This window comes from Hippocampus zosterae, chromosome 7 (assembly GCF_025434085.1).
Source record: "Hippocampus zosterae strain Florida chromosome 7, ASM2543408v3, whole genome shotgun sequence".
Classification (NCBI taxonomy): domain Eukaryota; kingdom Metazoa; phylum Chordata; class Actinopteri; order Syngnathiformes; family Syngnathidae; genus Hippocampus; species Hippocampus zosterae.
Genome location: NC_067457.1, coordinates 21,110,763 through 21,132,723, shown reverse-complemented (window position 1 = coordinate 21,132,723; position 21,961 = coordinate 21,110,763). Strand labels below are relative to the sequence as shown.

The 21,961-nt window shown below is 42.8% G+C and overlaps 1 protein-coding gene across 3 annotated transcripts in view; it reads right to left on the bottom strand.

The window, feature by feature from the left end:
• Positions 1–611: 611 nt before the first annotated feature.
• LOC127604512 (ephrin type-A receptor 7) overlaps positions 612–21,961 on the bottom strand; it is a 107,419-nt gene continuing 86,069 nt past the window's right edge. The window contains exons 9-19 of one of the 3 annotated variants that reach the window (XM_052071620.1): positions 21,625–21,753; positions 18,057–18,112; positions 14,461–14,586; positions 13,989–14,174; positions 9,653–9,714; positions 8,892–9,008; positions 7,511–7,597; positions 7,078–7,230; positions 4,300–4,490; positions 4,048–4,212; positions 612–3,341 (exon numbers count right to left, since the gene is read on the bottom strand). In XM_052071620.1, coding sequence (XP_051927580.1) covers positions 3,227–3,341; positions 4,048–4,212; positions 4,300–4,490; positions 7,078–7,230; positions 7,511–7,597; positions 8,892–9,008; positions 9,653–9,714; positions 13,989–14,174; positions 14,461–14,586; positions 18,057–18,112; positions 21,625–21,753 — 1,387 coding nt within the window. In that variant the 3' untranslated portion in view covers positions 612–3,226. The remainder of the gene's footprint in view (positions 3,342–4,047; positions 4,213–4,299; positions 4,491–7,077; positions 7,231–7,510; positions 7,598–8,891; positions 9,009–9,652; positions 9,715–13,988; positions 14,175–14,460; positions 14,587–18,056; positions 18,113–21,624; positions 21,754–21,961) is intronic. The other 2 variants (XM_052071621.1, XM_052071622.1) reach the window with 2 other exon arrangements.

Below are 21,961 nucleotides of genomic sequence, written 5' to 3'. Positions count from 1 at the left end.
AGAAGAATGAGTTGCTTCGGAAGGCCTTGGCTTGTTAAGTAAAATGAAGAGCAGACTTTTAATTGGGCGGGGAGCGGGAGGAAAGGGAATAAATAGAGTGCTCAAAGACAAATAATTCAGTCGGGTTCGTCAAAGTCCAAGAAAAGTTTTGTTTTCCATCTTTCATACAAGACTGTACATTGCTTGTACATTTCTGACTTTTTTTTTTAATGCTAGCTGTCTGAATGTCGCCGATGTAGATGAATTACATACAGTAGCTACCGTATTTGAAGATGAATGCCAAAAAAATAAATCATGCGCCCTTTCGCTGAAGTGAAAGAATCTAAAAGTGTAATTTGTTTCGACTAAATCTGCTAACATTCCGTTTGATCTATTTGACAATGGAACCCACCTCCTCAGAGAGTTCCCCCTTCAATCTTTAATGATGGTTCGAATGGCAAAATGTCGGCTCTGAAACGACAAAAACAATTGAGGGTAAACTCACACTTTGTGAATCCAAACCCTAAAAATCCATAATACATGTAGCCTTCGACAAACGATAGCCCGCGGCGCGGTTAGCTAAGCTAACATCAGTATGTTGACGACGTTTCCAAATGAAAGATGCATTTACATACATTGGGAGATTTTTTAATAACACAGTTCATAACTGGAACAGCCATTAGAATTTCTTCCAATGGGTAAAAATCATCAAAAACTAACACCCACCCAAACCCCCCCAAAAACTTTTTTTGTTTTAAATACTCCAAACACCAGAGGTTGTTGGCCACGGCCCTAAATTCAAACAAATCACCCCATACACAGTGAGCAGATATTATATTCAACACATTGTTCTTCAAACAAATTATAAAAATAGATTTAGCATTTTCAAGTACATATTTACAGTATTAAACATATCGTGGTAAGAGACGGGCAAAGAGAGGGTCACAAACGCTTGACATTTCATTCATTGTGGCGACACGTTCCATTCGTTATTTTTCTGTGCGCGAATGCACGAGGGTGCATTTGATTTCTCCAAGTGTGTGTGAGTGTGCGATAGCAACCGCAAACTGCCTTTCTTCCTATTTCACCGCGAACCGTCGAACAATCTTGCAATCGGCCGACGAAACGAAAAGTCGATCATTTGCCAGCTGCCCCGCCTGAGTTGCTTTTGTTTTCCACAATTACAAAAAGAGAGACGACGGATGAGAAGAAGCAGAACCACGCGAACTGTATTCTGTCGCAAATACAAATTGGTTACATGACCTCTGATCAAAAGATGGTCATCAGCTCACGCCTCGCTAAACGCTCTCTTAACCAATCTGCTGTGATGACTTTGTCAAGGCGACGGGGACAGATCACTGGACACCAACACCCAACAGTAATGGGGGAAAAAAAACCTAAAAGGCACACCTAAAAGCCTTCCATTTTCTTAAAAGCTCACAGTGCGCCTTAAAATCCGATGCGCCTTGTGTATGGTCATTACGGTAATATTTTGACCCCAAAATATCGGTTACGCACTTGAACACGGAAATAGCGCAGCGGCAAGAGAGTTCAACGTTAACGAGTCAATGTTATAAACTTGCTGTTGGTTAAGTGAACTGTGTCGCTGATTTATTCAATAAGTTTTACTGACATCTGATTGTTCTGTTGGTGTTTCCTTGAGTGTAGCTCCATCTAGTGGATGCATTGCAGATTACGTCTTATAATGCGGTGCGCCCAATGTATGAAAAAAAAATTACAAAATAGGCCATTCATTGAAGGTGAGCCTCATCATCCACTGCGCCTTTTAGTGTGGAAAATACAAAAGGATGAGAAACAAAAAGAATATCATGACGACGTTCTAATACTGAATTTACACACCCAACACATCCGATGATATCAGACTAACTGTTCATGAATACACAGATACTGTGTGCAGACAGCTAACATCCTCCATTGGCAGTCCCGTACGAAACCCGTTCAACATGAGCGTCGCAGAATTAGCAAACTCATGTTTTCATTTAAATTAAATACCAAAGCCAACCTCTGCTTTTATAGTGATCTCTTGAGGTTCCCGCTCCACAAATAAATATGAGTTTTGGGTCATCTTCCAGAGTTGACCTGAGTTTGACAGAGAGTACGCGGGAGGGGAAAGATTACAAGATGGCATCCGGGTGAAAGGGGAAAATGAAATAGTTCATTTGCACGTTGAAGACAGCTTGACAGAAAAGAAACCAGGATGAGTGAAAGAGACCAGCGACATTAAGTTAAGGGTGATCAAACACACAACTCGTTCACCAGACACGGCCCGACAGCTTTTTTTTCATCCATCAGTCCAAAAAATAAAAATAAATAAAAAAAATTATCAGGCCGATATTCCTGAAAGTTCATTCTATCAATCCCCAGGCTTGATCTCGATTTAAGATTCAGCACACTTTACTCTCATAGTACATCATCCCTTCATTCATTTCAAATGTTTTTACAGGCCTCATTCAAATTAAAAAAATTCTAACTTGTCAGCCCCCCCTCCTCCTTTTTTTTTTTTTGCATGGGACAGCTCAGACTTTATAACTATTGGCAGCCACTGCACCGGGTGTGTGGATTACAAGCCTGCCATTTAAAAAAATATTCAGACATATCCCCTCACCATCTGATATAAAAATCACTTCTGGCATCGTGATGCTCGTTCACATCCTTAGATGATGTCCCTTCGTATTCCAAGTGGGATCAGACGGCGGGGAAGTGTCTTTGCCAGTCTTGACGCGAGGCCAGTAAACGGTACCAAAAATTAAAATAAAATAAAATAAATGAAATAATTGTGGTAACGGTGGGAGTGGTCCAGTAACCTTTTGGAGTCCCTTCTCTACAGCCCCCATCCGCAGCTCATAGGTCACCATTCTGGAAGAGACTCTCTCTCTATCGTCTTCACGCAGCGATTCCGAAACGGGACGATTTCGCTGACACAGGTTTTGAAGGTCAAAGTGCAAAAAAAAGTCACATGACATCACTCTTCTGCCACCCCACCCCCAACCACCAGAGGGACTGATGCTCATCTCTGAGGGCCTTCACAGCACAAAGAACGGAAGGAATTGCGGAAGGCATGAGGAAGAATGCAGGAGAGAGGAAGAAATAGAGGAGCGCAAGGTCCTTTTCTCTGCCCTTCGTTCGGAAAGGGAAAGACAGTCTCGCTTGCTTCATCCACACCCTCGTCCTCTGCCATCTGCATGTACGCGTTAGCCTGCGGGCAAGCAGCGCCTTCGGCCGGCTGTTACACTTGCACGCCGCGCCCGTGCATTTGGATGACCTGGGCTCTAAGGGTCTGGATGGCAGCCAGGATCAACTTCTGGTGCTCCAGGGAGGTGACGCCAAGACTCAGGACATCTCTGCAAACATACAGTTTCACTTTTGTCCAAGATTTCTTCACACAATATCTCAAATTGGGAAACAATAAACGGACGGACGGAAAGGAAGTACGTGAGGAATAATGATTTCCAACCTCGATGCAGGTGACATACAGTGAAACTCCTCTACAACGAAATCATGTTTGCAGCAAGACATTTTTCACAACAGGGGTTTGTTCACTGTAGCAAATTTGATCTCAGATGTAAACACACACACACACACACACACAAACATATGTGAACTCTTTAATTTTATTCCAATAGTGTCCGTTTTGTATCCATTTTAGCAATGCAACGTTCTTGCTGCATCTGAAACTAAAAATAAATACTTCCTGGACTACCGCCCATGTGTAAACCAGTGTGGTGGTTGCTGTTGCCGTTTCCAAACGAAGCAGTAGAGGTAGCTGTTGGATTAGACTTCGTTGTAGTGAATCTCGTCACGAGGCAAGAGCAGGGAAAAAGATTTCGTATAACGGAATAGGGTTTTTTTTCATTGTATGGGGGGCAGGAGAGTGGGAATGGTGTTAATGCATGAATATTTTTTCATACTAGGGGGTATTTTTGCCCATGTAGGTTTCGTTGTAGAGGAGTGTCTCTGTATAGTGACGTACCACTTCAATAACTCCAGAGAGCAAGACAAAGTTCAAACTCGAAGGTCACCGTGAGAACGTTTTGCAGAGCTACTCACTGTACGGTCATTCGCGCCACCGACTCCAAATAGCAGTAGCCCGCAGCAGTGAAGTTGTCCTTGTATCGGCCCATGTCTACAGCATCCAGCCACTCGCCTACCGAGTTAAACGACGGGAAGGTGGGTATCGGTCTGTCCGCCAGTGTTATGGAGGAACTCAGGGTTCTAGAAGAAGAGCGGGAAAGGGGGTTTTATGAGTATACCCGGGGTGAAAGTAAATGGCGGAGAGATTCGGATGACGGGGGCTGTGACCTTCGTGCCAACGTGGAGGAGCCGATACCGTCGGGCGAGCGGATACTCTTGCTCAGCGCCGAATGGATCTGACTGAAGGTGGGTCTCTCTGTTCTCTCCTTCTGCCAACAGTCGAGCATCAACTGGTGCAAATGTGTCGGGCAGTTGACCGGCGCGGGGAGCCGGAAGCCGTCCTCGATGGCCTTGATCACCTACGGCCGGGAAAACAAAAAGTCAAAACCAATTTGATCGGTTGCGGTGGAACGTGAAACAAATGGAGAAATATCCCAATGATTCCATTGATCTGCTCCGATGTCGAAATGTGGATATGCGTGGCAAAGTCCTTGCTTTGAAACGTTTCTGTCACAGTTATTGCCTTGAGTAGCAGAGTGAGCAAAAATCATTCCCTGGAAGGGAAATAAAGATACTTAGTAATTCACGCACCACTTACCCTTAAAGACGGTGTCACACTGGCTGGGGTTTTCACAGCATTACGCTATTTACACTCAACCGTTACATCATTTACCGGTACGAGCGCTTCAGAATATAATGAGGTCTCATACAAAGAGCTGTATGAACTGCGTTTTTATTTGGATGTTTAGACCACCCACGAGCATTGCATAGATTTAAATTTAATTACGCAGATTGACTTTAACGCTTTTTTTTTCCCTAGCTGCTCTTTCACATTGCCTGTTTCAAGACGGCGTCTCTCTCATAGGGTCGAATGGCAATTATTCTTGGTTGCGTCTGTTGGAGACTTATTATTTTTTTTTTTTTAATATATAAGGTAAGCAAATGATGCAGGGCACCTCTTCACGACTGCAGTATATTAGAAAGGAATACAGCGGTACCTCTACTTACGAAGGTAATTGGAAGAAATTTCTTAAATAGAAAATTTGGTAAGTAGAGACGCGTTTTCCATGTAAATGCCCTAATCCGTTCCAAGGCCCCCCATGTTCAGACATAAATGTTTTCTAAAGCATAAAAATGTATCAAAATATGTCACAAACACTAAAAGAGAGTTGTGCATAATCTATCTACACACATAGAAATGCCTCTCAACCAATGGGATGCCAGGAAGATGCTCAGTAATAGCCAATGGCAGAGCAGCTACAAGTATGTTGCGTTCAGAAAACTCAGAGCTACGAGTAGCAGCCCATCCTGTATTTTTACCTTTCGTATTTTGAAATGTCTTTCATAACGAGAGGCAATATTTTCCAGTTGAGACGTTTCGTAACTTGAAAACTTCATATGAAGAGACGTTCATAAGTAGAGGTCCCACTTGAATTAAAACCTCCCCGTATCTAAGTGATCTATCAATGCGTTGCGGGGATATATATTTTCCTCGAAAAGATAAGCCAAATATTAATTTTGGCATCAGCCTTCGTGAGCTACTTTCATAAAGCTCTGCTGTCACCTCTGTCAAACAGGAGAGTATGATCACGTCCCTGTAGACTTACTCAATGGTCCTTTCAACTCCATCTAACTAACGCTGTTCCCATTCAGCCTATCACCACACCGGGGGATTTCATCTTATCCATCCTGCTGTTGAATCACTCTTAAAAACTACAGTCAGACCAAAAGGAGGAAATAAAAAGGGTATACTCATAAAAAATGACATCTACCAGCTGCATTATTTGTTAAAACACACTCTCTCTTCTCTCCATCTTGCCCAATCTCCTCCCCCTATTTGGCTGCTTAAGCTCCCCGCCTCTCTAAAGAGCATTCATAAAATGCTTTTCAGCATTTGACATTTTCTATTTAATCAAAGCCAGCAAAGTAAAGGGCACAATGAATTACAGGTGGACAGGCCAACCAACAATCCCGTTACGATATCATGTATCAATTCAACGTGGATGAATATCCCCGACCGCTCGACAAGTTTGACCTTTGACCCCTACAGCGCAAATGGAAAGTTTGATAATGCGTGCCAGATTGAAAGGAAACTTTGTGATGCTTGGTGAAAGGGGTACTGAAAAAAAAATGCTGCTTATCTCATGCAAATTAATTCTGGACGTTAAAAATTGGAGCACGATAATAACGGTTAGCTTTTTTTTTTCCCCCAGCTTGCACCTGCATATTGGATACCTATTATGCTGACTGCAATTTGCACGCCCATTAGGAAGATAGATCGTTTGGATTGTATCTTCATTTGCGTTTGAATCATAGCTATTTTTGTCTTAGATGACAATAAATGATTGAGGACTAGCTTCGACTAGAAAGTAAAATAAAAGCGTTTTAAAGAGCAAGAAGTGAAGCGAGCCTCTCACTTTACTTGCAAAATAAGAGCAGCGGCGAGAGTCCTATAGTGCAAAATATAGAAAAAAAAATGCCCTGCATTTTCCAGAAGGCGTTAAATGTAAAAGAGGGATTTTCGGGACTTTTTAAGAACAGGTGGAGGCCAATGGAAGGAGGTCACCGCTTCCTTTGGAGAAAACAGGATTGGTTATGGAGCTGATGCAGACTTAAAGTGGAGGGGGGGGGGGGGCTTAGGCCTTGAAAAAGCTTTCAGAGCTTCGGCTTCTTCACTTTCTGTTCATAAGATTCAAGCTGGCTATGGACGCAGCAGCGTTCGTCGAAGCAGATGGAGGTGACCAATAAAAATAGAGTGAGTAAAAAGCCATGTGTTCTCACTACGACTTCATCTGGGAAGAACACACACACAAAATGGAACATTTTTGTGTGTGTGTTTTTTTCCTAATGAATGCGAAACGCCGTTACTCTTCATATAAAATCCGCCTCGATTACTTCAATCAATGGGATGGATAATGACTAGAGATTAGGAATGAATGCACTTACATCTTGGTTGCCCATATCCCAGTAGGGTCTCTCCCCGTAGGACATGACCTCCCACATGACGATACCAAAGCTCCAGACATCTGAGGCGGAGGAAAAACGATGGTACTGGATGGCTTCCGGAGCGGTCCACAGCACCACACTCTTCCCTCCGTGCTATTCGGTCAGAAAAGGGACAACAAGGTAAGAGGGTGCACAGAGTTCACCCTTAATACATCTTCTTTGGAAAGCTTTCGACATGCGGCGTGTTCCGGAAAATCCGAAATCAAAAGTCACCTCCGGCTGAACCCCACAGTGCAGAAAAGCTGACCGTTTTCATGATGGTAAAATCGTGTGACCTCAAACAAACCTGACAGCTTCTTGATTTGATCCAAATGAGCTCCATACTGATGAAAAGATAAATAAATAAAACGTGATTCATGAGCTTTTTTCTTACAAGTGTTGTGTAGATCGCCTCGATCTTGTCCTCTTGAAGAGGTCGGAAGCCGGACACTTTGCAGCCCAGGTTTGCATTAACCAAAACCTACACACCAGGGACACAAAAATACATGCGCGATGCTGTCAATGACAGTCTGCATTTCAAGCGAGGGTAACACAAACTTCTCTCAAATGTGTACTTTTCCATAGTAGTACTTTTACTCGCGTGTCTTTTACATCTGTGATTCAAAACTAAATGGGTCGGGACCCATTTTGGGTGGGTCGCGGACAGCTCGTACAAATACAGTGCAGCTAAGTACAGTGGTACCTCTACTTATGAAAATGATTAGTTTTGAAGACATTTTTGAACTAGAGAATTTTGTAAGTAGAGACGTGTTTTCCATGTAAATGCTCTAATCCGTTCCAAGCCCCACCCAAAACTCAGACGAATATTTTCTAAAGCATAAAAATGCATCAAAATATGTAACAAATACATGTTATAATTAGGAAGAAATTTTTGAACTAGAGAATTTTGTAAGTAGAGACGTGTTTTCCATGTAATTGCTCTAATCCGTTCCAAGCCCCACCCAAAACTCAGACAAATATTTTCTAAAGCATAAAAATGCATCAAAATAAGTAACAAATACATGTTATAATTAGGAAGAAATTTTTGAACTAGAGAATTTTGTAAGTAGAGACGTGTTTTCCATGTAAATGCTCTAATCCGTTCCAAGCCCCCCCACAAACTCAGACGAATATTTTCTAAAGCATAAAAATACATCAAAATATGTAACAAATACATGTTATAATTAGTTTTCTGCACAATAAATGAGAGTTGTGCGTAATGTAAAAAAAACAAAGAATAAAGTAAAGAATAAAAATGATCGCAGATTTCCTAGCTAAACAAATGTGCTTTTGGTTTGACGTCAAACTCATTTTGTTTAAAGTGTAACAGACAGGACAAGTGCTTTCAGATGCTATTTTTAAACAAACAAAAAAGATTTTGTGTTCTTCAGGGGCAACGCTGCGCATTAAGTCGGAGTTAATTTACGAGGTGAAACGATATCCCTACAAAGGTGGGCCAAACTCCAGTTGGACTGTTTGTTTCCAAAGCAAGCGCGACGAGAGCTCTTGCAGTTTAGACAGCCTGGCTCCTTTTTAAGGAGGCACAAACTGACAGAGCAAATCCTCACGGCAAAATGATTTTGACAGCATTGTCTTGTCATTTTCAGCTTCGCGTATTCCTCAAATAAGCCACTGACAGATGACTGTCAAAAAAGGTCGGAGAGGAGGACAAATTGTGTTCTCGGAGCCTGCCAACGGAAAAAGCGAGCTCGAGACATACATCAACGTACACGCTGTACTCTATTACTACCCACCGCATCGCCCTGCTCTCTTACCTTGTGTGCAGCCAGGCGTTTGTGAACAAAGCCCATTTCGGCGAGGTACTTCATCCCCGATGCCACACCGGTCAGCATATCCATCAACTGCATTACGTTCAATTGACCCTCATGTTTCTGTGATTTCAAAAAAGGGAAAGGACGGCGTGAAAAAGAGTTGGAAAGAAACCAGGAAGGCCGACAGCTTCCTGCTTTGGTGTTGATTCGCAAGAAGTGACCCATTTGTTATGATGGTTTTATGTTGCACTCAAATGGATGTATTGTTTTCATTTGGGGATTTAAAAAAACAACAACAACAACCCCCCCCCCCCACCAAAAACCCAAAGAGGGCCATTAATTCACATCATTATGAGCCACACTGTGTTAGTTCAGAGAGTGGCAGCTTCTAGCATCTTGAAACAAAAACACCCCATTTGTGTGTAATCATGAATATTTTTCATGATACGTTAACAAGCATGCTGGCCTTGGAATGGTGGGGAAAAAAACGGGGGGTGGATTTATATTTGAGCAAAAAAATGCATCTTAACTAACCGCTACGCTATTGGAATTGGCAGTGAAGAATATGTTGGCACGTCTAATTAACGTTGACGTGGTGAATAAAAGTTGATTAATTACATTTCGATATCACAGAGGTGATGCTACTCTCGTTGCTCCCAACACAGATCAGTCAATCACACTCGCTATAATTAGAGTTAGTTTGTTTTGTTTCCACTCTGCTGGTTTTATGTTCGGAATGCCTTAATGTAAATGCACCGACTTACCCTAAGGAAGGAATCCAAGGCCCCGTTAGACATGCTTTCCACGATGATCATCATGGTGTTACCTGAACACAAACGACAACGGGAGATATTAAACGGAGATTGAATGCCTAGAGGGGAAACTGTACATACCGTAAGTGGAGTAATAGAGACACAGGCAAAGAGGAGAGAATAAAGTGAGGCGAGTCAGTCCTCTTGGCAAGCACCGCAGTATTTGTGGCAAAGCCATTCTTCACTCAGTGAACTGTGGCGAAGCTGGAAGAACCTGCGTGCTGCCCTGGCTGTCTCAGCAAGTTTAAACACCCTTAAACACTCACTCGACATCTGCACGTACACATATACACGCACACAGACACACACACACACAATCCAACAAGGTCCAAGTGCTTGTTCCTGTACATTACATGCATTACACCCACGCACTGCACATCTAAAAACAGGAAAGCAGCGGTCCAGCGCTGCTTTGAAAGACATGAAATAGGGACGAGACTGTAAAAGAGGTCAAAAGGGGGGTGGGATTATTAATACTGTATGTCTGTAAATTAAAATTCTATCACTGATCGCTATAAACTATTCAGCACACTATTTAGTAGTAGTATTTAGTAGTGTGTGCATGTGTATCTTGTCATGGAATCTTGTGTGTGTGTGTGTATTTATTTTTGTATGTACATTATGTCATCGCTTCTACTTCAAAATATAAATGATCCCCTAATGTGACCAACACTTTGATTAATCACAAGGTGCTTGGAACCGTTACATTTTCCAGACATACGCCATGTTTACAAGCGTCTGCATTGTTTGAGACACAATCACATCCAAAAGGGACTCATTGCTCCCATCTGCTGGCCATAGATAGTTACTTTTTGACTTTTCTTTTTTTTTTACTTTTTGCGTGAAGATGCCAGAAGTAAGAATGACTGAATGAATGAATAGCCAGAGGCATTGGCATTATGGTGCATTGCCATTCAAATAAAAGTTGCAACAAACTGCCTAAGTTGGCTTTTCTGCTCAGGCTATTAGTTTAGTTTTGATCCGTCCTCCCTTCTCATCAAATTGTATAACGACTGTTATTAGTTTCTCGGCTCCACCGTATTCACTGCAGGTATACTATCGTGTGTGCGTGTGTGTGTGTATTTGTGGTAACGATTGAAATAATCTGTGATAAAATTTTAAAGTGCATAATTTCATAAACACCAATGCTGTCAATACACAATATAGAAATTTGCTCCATAAAACCTCCTTTGGGATATCCCGAGAGCTAGTTTTAAAACAAATTGATTTGAATTTAAGGTGAACCTTTTTAGATTGTAGCCTCTTGCCATTTGTTCAAACCTGCAGATACTTTGCGTGGCTCAATTCTAAAACACAGACACATGCACGCAGGCGCGCACGGGCGCACACACAATTTTAAGGATGAATCACCAATACGATCGCCAATTAACAACTCAACGATCCTGTTTTTAGGATTTAAAAGTCGCGTTGAGTATGCAAGGATGTCAGTATTCTGCAAGAGCACACGCAATACGGTGTTTTCCCAAGTCATCTTTCATTCGCGGTGTCTATACCTTGAACATTTCATCAGATGAAAAAGGTCGAGCTATGCTACACCTGGAAAGGCATAATTGGATCATACGTCTCCAGATCACGGCGACTTGGCCGGCAAAGAAGCAGTCATTGCAGACAAGGTCGTAAATAGCTGCCGGCAATCAGCAAATGTATGTGGAGCCACTTTTACCGCAACGGGTTCCTCTGAGGTTCCCCTCAAAAAGGTAAGAAAACAACTTATGACATTTCCTTTGATCCTATTACGTTTAATATCGGCGCTGTTTGGGAAAACGGCGGAGCAAACGGGTCACGAATGCTTTTCCATCTACGGTAAATGACGTCCATGCTCCTATCGGGCCAATAGGATGGTGTACAGTAGAAACCTTTTCGCAATAATTTAATAACAGATTTATTAAAATGATTAATTCAAGATCTAATTGTGCACCTAATCCACATTTTACATTAGTGCATTCACCTTACTGACTTATTTACTTAATATATAATTGACCGTATTTTCCGCACTAAAAGACGGCCCTTATATTTTATATTTATATTTATATACTTTTGATATACTATATCCCTTTGATAATTTTGCTGCTGTAATTTGGGATTTAGTCCATTGTGAGAAAAATAAAGGTTTTCTGATCTTAAAAGCATTCAATTTTCTCAATAGCCGTCAGGGCGCCTTATAAATCCAATGCGGATTCTATATGGATCGATATTCGGATTACTTGGACGTAGTATTTGAAATGTTCTGTAAAGCGCTTTGTTACGGCTGCAGCCGTTATGAAAGTTCGATATAAATAAAGCTATATTGTATTGTATTCCCTTTAGAGTAGCTCCATCTAGTGGACGCATAATGCAACCGCAGCCACTATTGTAGCTTCTATGCATAATGCATTGCGCCCAATATATGAAAACTGTTTTATAATATGCTGTCCATTGAAGGTGCGCTTGTTGTCTGAAGTATATAAAGTATAAATAGTGCGGAAAATTGCTAAAAATGTAGATTTACCAGCCGACATCATCTAGTCAAAAGGGATCAATGCCATCATCTGCCATGTGTTTATTTCACGATATTATTGTGGTTATTGACTAGATAATCGTACTTTAGGGTTATTTTAATCCACAAAAACAAACAAAAGAAATTGAGCGATCAAGAGGAGAACTACAAAATGGCTGTTATGAGCCTCATTTGTCTGCATAAGTATATTTACTGACGTGTTTGCTCGAGTGATGACTTTCATGTTAGCAGTACTTAGTCTTGTCACACCGGGTGATTCATCGCCAAACGGCACACGCGTGTACTATTTGTGGGACTGCATGGCAGGTGTGTGCAATAGTCATCATCATATCTTGTCGCGCCAGTACTGGATCCATTGCTTGGCAGCATCACTAGTGTCTAAGAGGTCTTGATCTGTGCAGGTGGGCCCCAGTTCACAGTCCCGAAGAATGTGCTCCATTGTTTGTATTGGGTGGCCACACGGACATTCACTGCTGAGTGAGAGTCCCCATTTATAGGTGTTGTTTCGAGTCTTGCCTACTCTGGTTCTAGCTCTATTTAATGTCACCCAGTTCCTTCTTGAGAGGGCTGTTCCACTTGGAAGATGTTCGTTTGGGCTTTGGATTGCACCATTTAGTGCAGAGCTGTCCCATTCTCTCCATTTTTCGAGCCTGTGGTTTGTTGACTGCTCAGGATCTAAACTATGGACAGTCATAAAGCTCTTTCTGGACTTCAGTCTTCTTACTGATTCACTATGACCATAGAGGGGGTGTCTTGTGTCATTTTCTTGATTATGCTTTTGTGCCCTTGCATGAATGTCTCTACGTATGTGTGGTGGTGCGATGCCCGCCAATCTGTAGAGTGCTGGCAGTGGTGTTGGTTTTAGTGTGCCAGTAATTATTCGGCATGTGTTGTTCAGCTCAGGATCTATATCTGCAATATCTGCAATAGTGAAGCCGATCGAAGAGCAAACCGGCTTTGTGCTGGTGTGACGTGCACACCAATGGTGTGCCTGTGTGTGTGTGAGTGTGTATGTGTGAGAGAGATTGAAGTGTATCCCTGGGTCCCACTGAGTCTCTCACACCAATTACTGTACCCAGCACATCTGCTGCCATCCTGCTGAGCACAGTGTATCCGGGCATCCTGCCCATCGCCGCAGACACGCCCGCATCACAAAAACTTTACAAACTCTTTAAGCGTCTCCCCTCACCTGCCTTTGCCATTAACCTCCACCACATACCAGATCATCTCCGTCTCTCGTCTCTCTTTCCTGCCTCGAGTTTATTTTTCCATCCTGTTTTCACAGCAGGGAGTCGATCGCTATCTGTCTGGGCCCTTATGTCGCCCGGGTTGCTAGCGTGCGGCGTCCTTTCAAGCACTCGCTAACCACTCTTGCGCCTGCGTTCCTATTCCATTGTGCGGTTTTGGTCTCCCTCGCTGTGAGTGTCGATTCCCTCCGTGTGTGAGATGTTGACGTGATCACAGTATCTGGGAACTCTTTCCAATCTTCTTCCCCTTTTCTGCCGTCCAGAGGAAACGCTTTTCCTATTCCCATTTCTTTCCTGACCCTGTGCGCGCACACTCTATCGCGCTACTAATTCCACTTTTTTCCGATCTTGGGATTGCCACTCCTCCAAATGACAGCCTCTCAAATCCTATAAATTGCCACACTCCACTTCCCCCCATCCTCTTTTTTATGGATAAATCCCATTCGCATTTTGATCCTTGCACACTAATCCGCCCCGAGCTTCCTTTTGTTAGCCGTATCTTCCGTCTCGTGATCTCGCTTACCGTTGGTGACGACGCCCTCCAGCCTGATGATATTCGAGTGGTCAAACTGCCCGAGGATACCGGCCTCGCTGAGGAACGAGCGCCGCTGTTTCTCTGAGCAGCCCGCTCGTAATGTTTTGATGGCCACCGGCAGCTCTCTCTTGCTGGGCAGCTTGAGACAGCCGCGACACACCTCCCCAAAGTCACCTTTTCAGGAGAGAAAGACAAACACAGGACAATATTGAAGGTTCATATTTACTTGTAGCATCCATGCTAAGTTATTTTAGCTTAGCCTGTCTATGGCATTCCACAAAATGTGTTAGCATTGGGCTAGCATACTTTTGTTAGAAGAAATGATGTGATTTGACTGCTGAGAACAATCTTATCAGACAAAGGACAAGTTGGTCTCAATGTAGAATTCAAGGCTTTTTGTTTGTAAGCAGTAGACAGTGTCGATACTGCGAAAATCGCGTACTTTTTCTTCGGTCATTACCTGTGTGCACAATTCTCTCTATCTTGATGCTGGAGTTGTCCAACTCCTTGGCAAAAGCGTGAATAGCCTGCAGCAGGTCCTCACACGTTTCTGGGTCGATGTAGGTTCTCCGTGTAGGAATTTTGACTGAATAGATATTTAAAAAAAACAAACAAAAAACAGTCAGCGTGTATATTCCTGCCAACTCTTGATTTTTCGCCCTCTCCTTCATTTTAGCCCATAGAATTATGATACATCTAACGGTGATTATTATTATTATATATTTTTTTTACATTTCGGCATCAGCGAATGAATAATGGACAAGAGAAAACGATCCCCTCCTTACACTTTCCGTTGGTAGAAACTGTATTTCTCAATAACATGTCAACATATTTTTTTTTTCCACAAATCTTCTGATTTGACCTTGCCAAACTCTGGAGGTGGCAAGATGAAAGGCTCAGACTGCTTAAATCTGACTTTGGGTTCCTTCCACACGGCTTTAGAGAGATCGCAGACCGGCCTTTTTGTCTTTTCACTCGCTCTAAAATGGTATTGGACACACACACGCACACACATCGCTTGGAAAATTACATAAATGCAACATCATCGGTGGGAAAGGGGACAAAACAGCTGCTTAATGACAGTGCGGGAATGAATGTCAGCAGAAAAATCCGTCGTGACATGATATTAAAAAAACAAAAAAAGCCGACGATGGAGTATTTTTTTCGGCAATCATGGGCCAAAATTCAAAGTCAGACATCTCCTGTCGAAACCCGTAATCACATCCAATCACCTCAAATAATTTCACTCTAGGACCTCAACATAGCCGCTGTGAAGTTAATGAGACGAGCAAAAATTTTTGCAGGTAATTGGAGCGCTACGACTGACCCCGACTGTTTCTCTTGCCCCCCTCGCAAACCCAAAACAACCAACCCCATTTTCGCAGCAGCCGCACTCTCGTTTCCTTTATCAACTGCCCGTTGTGTTTACCGAGCACTAACAACCGGCAAATAAAGTGGCCGGTGCGCAGCCGATAGCCATTAACCAGCAGAGAGTAGCTCTCAATTAGATGACCTTTGTTACCGCATGTTAAAGATAATCTTCCAGGAAAAGGACAGGTAGTTTCCAAAAGCTTGAGAGGGCCTTTGAAAAGTGATTACAGCTCTGGATCGACCTGAGGGATCCTATACTGGTGGCCTCATAACGGCTTATTGATCCGGCACGCTCACACACACACACATACCGACGTATATGCCACACTCACATATATGCTTGTGAGCACAAATCGATCTACGATGTCTATGATAGAGCGAAGGAAACCCTTTCAATTTAAAAAGCAAGAGATGAGAGAAAGATTGAAGGCTCTTTTCTGTCAAATTGGGTTTTCAAACACAGCTACCTTAACACCTAGCGGCTATGCTGCCCGTGTGCCGCATGAAACATAAGCCTGGGAATGGCGCCGAACCTTCAGAGACGTATCCCCGACACATGCATGCTTGGCTGCCTTTCTTGGGTGATTAGTCTCGGGGGTTAACTGTGTCACTGACAGCAGCGACGGAGGGGTCAGCACACCCCGGCTGTGTAAATCCTGAATATACGTAGGACAGCAAATATTTTTTGGCATTTAATACTGATAATAATCTCGACTTGACAAAGTGCTATACGTGGAGCAAAAAAACAAATTCATGCAACAAAAAAAAATAAAACAATAAATGAATGACAAAAACAGTAGAAAGCACAAAAACAGTCAAACTAACAATCAAGTCTCATGCCGAGTCAAAAGTCAAAGAAAAAAAAAGCTTTTCAAGATTTGAAAACAAATAATAGAATCTTAAAAAACTCTAAAATAGATAGGAAGGCAGTGCGAGAGAAGGAGTTACGTGCTCCCTCTTACGAATACCAGTCAAGAGGCGAGCGGCAGCATTTTGGGCCGACTGGAGACAGCGAATGGAGGATTGGCTGACTCCAAAGTAAAGCGCATTCCAGTTATCCAACCGAGATGTGAGAAAGGTATGAATCATTGTCTCTAATTAGTTTTTTCTGTATCTACTTTGTCAGCTCTTGGGAATTTGGTGCACTTTTGGTCAGCCATTGTCGAGACAAAAAGAGCCAAGTACAGCCTGACCGCCAACACGGACCACTTTCGCCCGACGGGTCCCTAGCCTCTGAAACCGATGGGCATCATCGTCCCTGGCCGAGCTGCACATGGCCAACGCGCGGCAATATCTGCGTGCAGCATTTGATTCAAATCATCACAAGTTGGACCTAATTCACATTGCATCCATCTACTCGAGGGCACACAGAGATGCGGCATATGCAGCCCGCGGGGCCACCAGGGGCCAATGGCTGTTCTCGACAAAACAGCCAAAACGCAATAGCCTTATCGTGCCTGGCTATCTCGATTCTATTTTCCCAATGATTTCCCCAGATGCTTTGCCTCTCTGTTGCTCTTGCACCCCCCTGTGCAATAGCTTTGAACAATATCTAAACCTGGTTTATTAAAAACGGATTAAAGATGAGCCTTGATTTTGGTCGGGCTACGTCCACAACGACTGCCTTGCAGTTGCTTTCTAAGTCGCACAATGGACTAAAAAATAAAATAAAATAAAATGAAATTCCTGGCGACAAAACATTTATTTTCACTCCAAATTTTAAATGATCAAATAAAAAAAAACACATTTTCAAGTTTTAAATTATTTTTTTTTAATCGCCGACACGAGCCTTGCTTTGAACAGAATGATTAGGTGTGTCCCGATACTTTTGGTGACGTAATTTAAAAGAACGTGGACGACACGATCACACCGCGCGACGATCGAAACGTTCATCTTGCAATGCAGCATTTTCAGTCATGAGGCAGAAATGGGCCCATGGGAGTCCAGGGGAGTGTGTGCGCTGGCTAAAAGAACAAAAATACATCTTAGAGCCTATTTGTATGTGTGTGTGTGTGTCCATGTTCTCCAGAATTATTATTTTTAAAAAAAATTTTTTTTTGAAAAGCAGGCCAAATGTGTGCACGTGCGTCAGCTCCTGGCGCGTCTTTTGTTTGGGCAGATTTAATTCCCAGCCGCACGGCTTTGGCTCATTATTCATCAACCACAGTCCTCTGAAACCTCTCCTGAGGGCTCGGCATGCTGGGAGATTAAATAACGCAAATGAGCGTGCAAACACGGACTACATTTACAAAACTGTGCACACACAAACGGAAAAGTCGAGGCACACAAATACCACTTAAGCAAATCTTTGCCATGCACACGCGCAAACGGGAGGAGATATGTCAGACTACCCCCATTCAGTCACTGTCCAGCAATAAAAAAAAACAAAAAAACAAAAAAACAAAAACGCCCACTTGGAGCTTAGTGTGCAACCCCCCCACCCCAAAGAAACATATGCAATCTCTCACTTTTGACTTTCCTTCCTTCCCCTTCTCCCTTTTATTTCTTGCTCTCCTTCTTTCCATCCCTGCCCATCACATCTTCGCACCACCTGATCCGTTCCGTCAGCGTGCCCAAAGTTAAACGAAGCGTCGGAATCAAAAATGAATGCCGTCGCGCTAAAAGGCCGACGTGGCTGTGCGCTGAACGGGCGGCGAAAGGAGAAAAAGCACAAGCGCCACTTACACTGAAAGTAAAGTTCCTCGTCTCCTTCTTGAGAGGCTTTGCTGTAGCCGCACTGCCTGAAAAAAGTGAAACAAAGACAGACATCAGAGAGCCAGTCGGGAGACACGAACAAGCACCAGACGCTGTTTATCTTGTCGTTTTTACACGGGATGCGCAATAACTATGAGATGAGGGGAAAGCAAAGATGAGAGTCTCGACTGGCATGATGGGAAGATACAGAAGAGTAACACAGAGCCCCCCCCCCCTCTCTCGGTGCAATGACACTGATTTGCAAGAGATGGATCTGAGGCTGAATGAGGCGAAATGTCTGATTTGACTCAGCCAAGTCAGACGCACACCAACACATGCACACCTACACACAGATTGGAATGGAATAGATACGCAATTGTTGAATACACATTCAGGGGATATGCATTTCGCACAAGTGCCTCGCAACCATGGAGGTGGAGGGGTGGGGTTGGGCGGGGTTGAAAACCTGAGCAAACTTTATATATTCTGACTGGCTGGCCTCTTTGGCTTCAAGGGAAATTTAAAGTTGTTGTCGCTTAACCAAAGCAGGCTGCTGCACTGATGCGCAGACACACACACACACAAACTGGAAGAACCAGATTAAGAAGTGATGAGCAGACATTCTGGCTGGCCTGTGTATGGTTTTTTGGGGGGGTAGGGGGGGCGTGAGTAAAATGGCTAGAAAGCAAGCCAAGAAAAAAAAAACGCAGAAACTTACAGGCTTCTAACTAACAAAATGCTTACAAATATATATATATATATATATATATATATATATATATATATATATATATATATATATATATATATATATATATATATATATATATATATATATATATATATATACATATATACACAAAATCTATGACACAAAACAAAGTCATGCATTTTATAACTGAGTTTGAGGTTAATATCACAGCCCAACACCGATTTATTGATGCAATCATTCCGTGCATTGACAGGGATCATAATTGTGTCAGGTAACCGCATTTCATAGAACAACAAAGTGGAAAGGGAACATCAATCACTCTCGGGGTAAAAAGTAAACAGTCCCTGAAGAGTTGTTAAAAAGAGTATCCTTGAGGATTAAAAAAAAAAAAAAAGCAGATGGATTGGCCCTTAAAATGTTTACCATCATTTCATGTTTTAGTAGTGAGCATTTTCTTCAATAAAAGTAAGAAGGGGGGAAATAAAGCTGCTAAGGTCAACTCCTAACTATTTTACAAGTGTACAAAGAAGTTAACCTATGTTATTATGAAATTGACTAAACAACTTTAGCTGAATGTACACTTTATGGTGTTCCGTTGTACTTTGTACACACACGCACACACACACACACACACACACACACACACACACGTGTGTGTCTATATATATATATATATATATATATATATATATATATATATATATATATATATATATATACACATCTCTCATAGCTTTGATAATACAATTTTCAACAATGTTGCACCACATTATTTAACATGCCGGTCGGTATGAAGGATTGGTAACAATAAGGATGATCTGATCTGCGGATGAAAAGAGCAAAATAGTAAATGACCTTGTAAAAAAAGAATGTCAAATCGAATGGTTCCTCAAAACTCATCACATTTGTGAAACAATTTGTAAGTGACTCAGTGAGAAAAGGGTTTTGTACAGTGAAAGGTGAAGTTCCTGTCGGGCAAATGCATTTACAGAGCAGCTGTTTACAAAGGTGCTCATTAGTGTTCAAATCCCGTGACCTCTGGCCTATTGAGAACCCGGCGGACCATCCTGATACCTCCAAAAAGCAACTCTGGGAGCTTATCAGTCCCTCCTCAAATGCAATCCAGGCAGAAACTACGATTTTCATTACTGTATATATTTTTTGAAATATTTGTCATTTGCATGGACTGGGAAGGAAAATTAACCAACACCCCCCCGACACATGCTTATTCATATGGACATCAGTGTAGAACCAGATGGGAGTCACCTCAAGCCTCACAAACACACACACTGCAGTTTCATCCATCTTTATTTATTTATATACTCCACACGCGGCGGGGCGGGTCGAGCGACTGGTACCAATTTGATCCTGGGCCGCAGAGCGACCGAGCAAATAAAAAAAAAACAATTGAATTGATGAACGAGTTTGGAGGAAGTCATTATTTTCACAATCCGGCACATCCACCTGCGCTTGTGCACGCATCACATCGCTTTGTCTCAGGCACTGGATACTGCCACAAAAAAAGTCAGGCTACACGTTCGCAACAATGACTTGGGAGAGCTTCTTCAAAAAAAGATTGTGGAGCATTACTTTGGTGCATTTTTCATAGATGTCAATGTTTCCTTTTTTCGGGTCTTTCTACGTCCCTGAGTGAGGGTTCTCGTGGGGAGACGTGATGGAAGATGAGGTTGACACATCCCTCAGCCTGTGTAACAGCAGGGCCCGGGACAAGGTCAAGGCCCTGTCTGTCAAAACACACCAGCAGACACATGCAACAGAGATCCTCGGGGCACAAGCTACCGCACGGAGGAGGCCAGACAAGAATTGATAGACAAGGGAGCGCACTAAAGGCGGAGTGGGATAGATACGAGGATGGGGGAGGGGGGGGGGCATAATGGGACCAAGAAAAACAAGATCAGAGAGATGTCAATGGCTTAGAGGCAAGGGAACATATTGGGGACATGGCGAAGGGAGACATCAGTGAGTAAAAAAAAAAACTGACAAATTTATTGGGACGCTTGTTCATTCTGGCTGCAGGAACTGAAAATATATCAAAATATGATGTCGGGAGATTGAAGAGTTTCAATTTTTTTTCTGGGACAAGATTTTGGAGTCCATGCGCGGGTGTTTTTTTTTTTTTTTTCCACCGCAAAAAGAGAAGAACAAAAGATGACCGAGTGTTTGACATTCAGATGATAAGAAGAATACTAATCCACATTTTCACGCAACCAGCAAGCCCTAAATGTTGTCGCGCTGGGCGTTTTGCTAATTTGCGTCGATCTTGACAGAAAGTCAAATCTGCAAGGTGAAGAACAAGACAACTGAGCTGGGGAGGAAAGATAGACGGATGAGGGTTGCCGTCATCGCAGCGAAAGGTGAAGTCGCATCGCTTGAATCCTTTTCCATCAATTCTTTTAAAGACGTCAGATGTGATTAAAAAAAAAAAAACTAAAGTCGTGGTTTCCTTTTGGATATTAACCCATTCAGGGACAGCGCTCACTACAGCGGACAGCTTATCATGTTATCAAGTTCCAGGGTGCATGAAAGGGGTAATTCAAAAACTAGCAGTCACTTTTAAGTGCATTGCATAACATGCCGGGGCAATGATCCGAGGTTATAAAAAGAAAACGGGGCTAAAAAGCTCGACAAAAAGGCTGAAAAGCTCCCCAAGAACTTCAGCTTATTAGCATTTTATTTGTATGGGGAAAGCAAAAGGAAGAAAGGAAACCACTGAGGGATAAATGCAATGGCAGGAGGACTGCAGGGAACTCAAAAGAGGGAAGATTTAGAGGATGGAGGCGTTGGGGAGGGGGCGGGGGATGCAGGGGGGGGGCATGCCAAATGTACCTGGGCATCAGCTGTGTGAAGGGAGGAAGAGGAGAGAGGAGAGGAGGAGGAGGAGGAAGAGTGGAGAAGGATGTCGAGAGCAGCACCACGCTAGCAGGAGTTACATTGGAGGAGCTTGAGCAGACACTGCTGGGAAGAAGACAAGGGGTTGGGGCGGGGGTGGGGGGGGGGGTTGGTAAGGGAGGGAGGGGCTCTTTTCAGTACCTTGGAAGGCTGGGCAAGCAAAACATTTGGCAGCATTAATTCCGCTTCATATTCAAATATCGTCAATGCCGGCAGGGAAAAAAAAAATAAATCGTAATCACGGATCCTTATTGCGATGACAACTTCTATTTAT